At 48.2% G+C, this 6,000-nt stretch overlaps 1 protein-coding gene across 1 annotated transcript in view; it reads left to right on the top strand.

Annotated features, from left to right (window-relative positions):
- The first annotated feature begins 275 nt into the window (after positions 1-275).
- The window catches only part of AGPAT5 (1-acylglycerol-3-phosphate O-acyltransferase 5), a 31,245-nt gene continuing 25,520 nt past the window's right edge, over positions 276-6,000 (top strand). The window contains exons 1-2 of the mRNA XM_083730731.1: positions 276-388; positions 680-921. Of these exons, the coding sequence (XP_083586857.1) occupies positions 703-921 (219 nt within the window). The 5' untranslated portion in view covers positions 276-388; positions 680-702. The remainder of the gene's footprint in view (positions 389-679; positions 922-6,000) is intronic.

Below are 6,000 nucleotides of genomic sequence, written 5' to 3'. Positions count from 1 at the left end.
GTTTTTTTCTTTTAAAAAGTTTGGGGCCCCCAAGAGAGTGGGGCCCTAAGCTATAGCTTGTTTAGCTTATAAGTAATTCCGGCGCGCTCAACAGCAAAAAAAGACTAACGAATTAATGCGGCGTTTGGAATCTGCAAAACATTGACAGGAGGAGCAATTAAAAAAGATAATGAGCTAAGCCCTACGGGCGCCTTTACGCACGAGAGGCGAGAAGCGAGAGCGAGGCGGGGAGAGGCTCGCCTCCTCCGGGCAGGCGGGCGGAGCAAGCCTTGGCCAACCCCCGGAAGTCTCCGGCGAAGCGGAGGCGGAGCTGCCTCGTCGCCGGCGCCCTTCTCCTCCTCCTCCTGCTCCTCGGTGCGCGGCCAAGAGGCACGGGGGTGGCGGGCAGGTGAGGGCTTCGCGTGCGCTTCCCGAGCCGGAGGAGGAGCTGCCGGTGCTGGCTGCTCCTTGCTTCTCCGCTGCGCCCTCCCACGCTGCTTCCTGCCTGGGCCACCCGCGGGCCATGCGGCCGAGCTGCGGAGCCCTCCTCTTCCTCCTCCTCGGCGGCGCCTGCAGGCTGCGAGGCGTGAGAAGAGGCGCCGCCTCCTCCTCCTCCTTCATGTGCTAGCGGCGTCGCGAAGCCCAGGAGCCGGATCTTCATTTCTTCTTCTTTCTTTCTTTCTCCCTCCCTTTTTTAAAGTCAGCCCAACTCTGGCCGGAAAGATGCTGCTGTCGCTGGTTCTGCACACCTACTCCATGCGCTACGTGCTGCCCACCGCCCTGATGATGGGCACCGCGCCCACCTACGTGCTGGCCTGGGGCGCCTGGCGCCTGCTCTCCACGCTGCTCCCCGCGCGCGTCTACCACGAGGTGGATGACCGGCTGTACACCCTCTACCAGAGCATGGTGCTCTTCTTCTTCGAGAACTACACCGGCGTGCAGGTCAGGGCGGCTGCTGCTGCTGGGGGCGGGGGGGGGCTGGCGGAGGCGCCACGCCTCTCTGGGGGGGGGGGGTGCTGGGGAGATAGGAACCCACCCCACGTCACCTTTCTCCCCCTACCTCTCCACCATGTCGCGTCTCTGGATGCCAAGCCGGAGAGGGACTCGGGCAACTTGGCTACAGGTGGGCGAGGCTGCGCGCAGGTGAGCGAGCGGAGGCAGGGGCTGCGCCTTCCTCGCAGCGCGCTTTCTCTCTCTCTCTCCCTCTTCCCAGCAGAGAAGGGGTTGCCCCCTCGGTTTGCTCACCTTCCCAGGCTCTGGGTGGCATCGCAGGTGGGAGCGATCCTTCCCAGTCAGCGCTGGGGCTCTGCCTACTTCCTCGATGCTGATAACACCTAGGTTGAGTACAGCACAGTTAAGGTTGTGCACAGCAAGCCTAACTTGCACTGGGGAGCCAGCAGTTTCCTTCCGGGAGGGTGGGGGGGAAAGGGACCCTGATTGGTAGTCACATTTGACCTGTGGAACGCCTTCCCACCAGATGTCAAGGAAATAAACAACTACAGTGGTACCTCAGGTTACATACGCTTCAGGTTACAGACTCCGCTAACCCAGAAATAGTACCTCGGGTTAAGAACTTTGCTACAGGACGAGAACAGAAATTGCACGGTGGCAGCAGGAGGCCCCATTAGCTAAAGTGGTGCTTCAGGTTAAGAACAGTTTCAGGTTAAGAACGGACCTCCAGAACGAATTAAGTACTTAACCCAAGGTACCACTGTATCTGACTTTCAGAGGGCATCTGAAGGCGTATAGGGAAGCTTTTAATGTTTGGTGTTTTTTTGTTGGGAGCTGCCTGGAGCGGCTGGGCTAACCTAGTCAGATGGGCGGCATATAAATAACAAGGTGGCACAGTTGGTCTAGTCTTCCTTGTAACTGTGGTTCCCAGAAAGAGGTGATCTACCAGAGGCAGTGGCTGCTCCTAGCAGTGTCTGCCTCTCCACCATAGCTTACCTGCCATGCCCCTTTGAGTGTCACGTTCAGTCTGATGCACCCAGCCTTTGCTGCTGTCCCATTGTGACGGTGCACTTCTGCCATTCCTTTCTGGCTAGCGCATCACTCGGAGGGTGAATGATCGAGGAAGAGAGGTAGCTATCAGGAACAGCCCTGCCTCAACTTGCTCTCCACTCTCTGTGGGTGGTAGAGCAGGGAGGAATCTCTGGCTGTTGAACCCAGTTCCAGGTTGCACAACCTAGAGAGGCTGGCAAGCGAGCAGGTGGGAAATGAGCAGAGGTAGTAAGGAGCAACAGTCAGCTCTTCCTTTCCACCTCCATGCCTGGGCTGGACTCTATTCTCAGCACAGAGAGAGGGCAGTTGAATATGGATTGCTGGTGCTCTTTTGCAAAGGCCACTGTTTACCCATGTTGGTAGGTGAGCAGGTGAACAAACAGTATCTGTATTGGCAACCGTTGCCTTTTTCCAGCAAGACCTCCACCTCTCTAGGGTTAAAGGGGAGGAGCAGACTCTTCCACCCCAGCAGAGTCCGAGCCTTCCAAGATTACTCCTGCCAACTTTGGCGGTTGTTTATCATCTGCAGGAGACTATCTTGACTTGTCTGGGACCTTGTAAGTTGCCTTACCATCCACCGTACTGTCTAACTGGCACTCGGGAAACAAGTGCAGGGCTCCTCCCAACTAGAGAGTGAAAGGGGAATAACACAATGAGGATTCTGTACACCTTAAAGACTTAAAGGGTTTATTGTGTCATAAGGCTTTGTGAACTTGGCCAATGAAAGCTAGCCATTGTAAACCTGCCAGCCTTTAAGGTACCATGCCTGGTGTTAAGTCTTAACAGAATAATATGGTTGCCCTTCTGGAATTTGACATAGAGGAATAAAAAAGGAAAAGGTATGATATTGCATGTTGCTCATCAAGGTACCACACCTTTTAAAAAGGTGGTGTTTTGTGTGCATCTCTGGTCGGCCGCACTCAACTGCAGCTACACTGGTTCAGACAACGTGGTTGAAACGGTGGTTCGTGCATATATGTTGAATGGCAGATCTTCAATAGTGGCTGTGACGTGAATACGGCACTAGAAAGGGCTATCCTTCTGGACTGAAAGGTAGCCCCTGAGTGGGGAACATGTAGCTTCTCAGATGTTGCTGAACTACATGCTTCCATCATCCTTGACCACTGGCCATGCTGATCGGAGAGGACTGGAGTTCCACAGTGTCTGGAGGACTGCAGGGTCCCTGTAATCCTTTGAATGGCTTGGTATTTGAGCAAATTATGCAAGCATGGTCCTTCCTAGCTGTCTTTGCCACCCATCTAAGGAAAGGCATAGACGTATGAGCTCTCTGTGAACAGTAAAAGGTGAAGGTACCCCTGACCGTTAGGTCCAGTTGCGGATGACTCTGGGGTTGCGGCGCTCATCTCGCTCTGTAGGCCAAGGGAGCCGGCGTTTGTCCACAGACAACTTCCGGGTCATGTGGCCAGCATGACTAAGCCGCTTCTGGCAAACCAGAGCAGTGCACAGAAATGCCATTTACCTTGCTTTCGAACTGCTAGGAGGGCAGCAGCTGGGACCAAACAACAGGAGCTCACCCCATCACGGGGATTCGAGCCGCCAGCCTTCTGATCGGCAAGTCCTAGGCTCTGTGCTTTAGACCACAGCGCCACCCACATCCCTGTGAACAGTAGACTTAAATAGATCCATAAATCGGCAGTCCCACTTCTCTAATAAGGCATTGTGGTTTGACTTGTCCCTTGTTGTAGCACTCCATGTTGTTACCTGTTGCTTTCTAATATGAAACAAGGCGCATAGGTTTAACTTGCCGTGAACTTCCAGTTAACATTCAATCCAAGCCCATACATTCAACATCAGAAGGAGGAGTTACATCTACATGTCTTTGGTGCACCCAACTGAAATTATCTGTCTCTTCCTCCAATTTCATTTAGTAATTAAACCGTTGAAACTCTTAAAGATGCTAATAAGAGTTCAATTTGCATAATTTTTCAACAACTTGTGTTGCATGTTTTCTTCCCCGAGTTGTGCTACCTAAGTCTGATATCCAGAGGATGACTTCTAGTTTCATTCTAAACCATCAGTTCATCACGTGGTAAAGCTGTTCCTAGGCCGTACCACTTCGGATTGTAAGTGGGGAATTGCACGATTCAATGGTCTGTTCCCCACTTGAAAGCAAAACATACTAACAATGACAAAGAGATTAATTTCAGTCAAGCTTATCTGTTTCACATGATGGTTTGGGGCCAGGATTGGGAGGAGTTGTTTTCTCACTGGTGGTACATTTGATCATACAATTCCATACCTGCAACCTGTCAGTACATTCATTCCAAAGACACTTTTATTAAATAATATAAGCTATATTACTCTTAAAAGTCCATTATGCCTGTCGCTACACCAAGTGCCTGCTTGATGTCTTAAAATGTCTTCACCAAACTACGCGTGCTAACAGAAGCAGCAAATCCTTTCCACTGATGAGAACTACCAGTTGCTATGTATTACAGTGTAGTTTCCCGATCATAAACTAGAATGGCTCCCCAAACTAATAGCTGCTTTTAAAAATGAGAGATCTTTAGGGCAAGTGCATGTAGTTTCGTTGGAGATCTGGAAGTGATAACTTTTTTTGGCTGCCGAAACATCTGAGGGCAGAACCTCAAGGATCGCCTCTCCCCATATAAACTGACAAGGACCTTGCAATCATCACCTGAGGCCCTTTATTTGTGTGTCTCCACGAGAGGCCCAAAGCGTAACAACATGAGAATGGGCCTTTTCTGCAGTGTCTCCCTGCTTGTGAAAGCTTGCCTGGCTTATATATCTATATAGATCTTTAGACGCCAGGGAAAAACATTCCTCTTCCCTCAGGCCTTTGGCTAATTAAACATCTAATTAAATCTAAGGCCTCTTAAATTGGGCTGGGACCCAGGGATATTGTTTCTGTTTTTTTTAATTATTATTTTATATATTTTTGTGTTTTTGTAAATCGCCCTGTGATCTTCGGATGAAGGGCAGTATATAAATTTAATGAATACATAAAAATAAAATAATAATACGTTTAAACAAACAAGCAAACAAAAATCTTTTGAGATGAACGCTAAATGGGATGGTAGTATCCTGATCTTTGGACATGCCAGTTTGGAAGCGAGTTCCAAGGAAGCTTGTAGTCGGCCAATTGTATTTAGGCAAATCTTTTCAAGATCAACTGTTCATTTCAGCACTGTTGCCAGCAAGCAGATGTTTCAAACTAAGGGTGCCAAACTGATGTTAGATGGTCCTTTCATTGAGTATGCTTGACTAAACTAGTCATCCAGAAGTCAAAGACTTCTGCATCCTGTTAAACTTTTCAGTTTTTTGCTTAAAGTACTTTCATTGCTTTCTCTTCATTCATGAGGTAATGTTTTCTTGTTTCCTCCCCTGCCATTTCTATCTTTATGATGATAGTAAAATAAAAACCCAACCCTCTCTCACTTGTGTACCTTACCTCAATCAGGTTGTGTTAAGAAAAATATATTTTACATATTTGGATCATGTTTGCTTTATAAATATGCATACATGTTTGCTACTAATTCCGCAGGAAGATCGGGAGAGTGTGCTAAAGGGGTTTTCATCTTTTAAAAGGGATTTCAAAGATGGAAGCTGGGTCTCAGTTTAAAGCATAATACATTCCCTCACGTGAAATAATTCCATTATTTTCACATGTTGGTTCTTGAACTGATCAGGTACTGATTGTTACATAGAAACACTTAAGACAATGTCTGCTGCCATCTTTCTACTGTTGCTTCAATGGGTATTGCGTATGACTTTTGCTGTAATTGTATTTTTTTGTTTGTTTGTAAACTGCTTTGAAATTCATTGGAATAAATAGCAGCCTAGAAATACTATGAATCAAATCAGTATTAAGACTTTACCTGAACCGCACTAACATGAACATGTCATGATTTTGCAAGATAAACATTTTCTCTCTCCTCTCATTGTAAAAGAATGATTGCATGTAAGAGTACACTTTTATAAGCCAATTTAGTTGTACATCCCTTCAGTTTCATAGACTCAGGTGAACGCTTAAGTTAT

The sequence above is a fragment of the Podarcis gaigeae genome (assembly GCF_964106915.1).
Source record: "Podarcis gaigeae genome assembly, chromosome: 3".
In the NCBI taxonomy this organism is placed as follows: domain Eukaryota; kingdom Metazoa; phylum Chordata; class Lepidosauria; order Squamata; family Lacertidae; genus Podarcis; species Podarcis gaigeae.
Note: the sequence above shows the minus strand (reverse complement) of the source record. Positions and strands in the feature narration are given on the sequence as shown.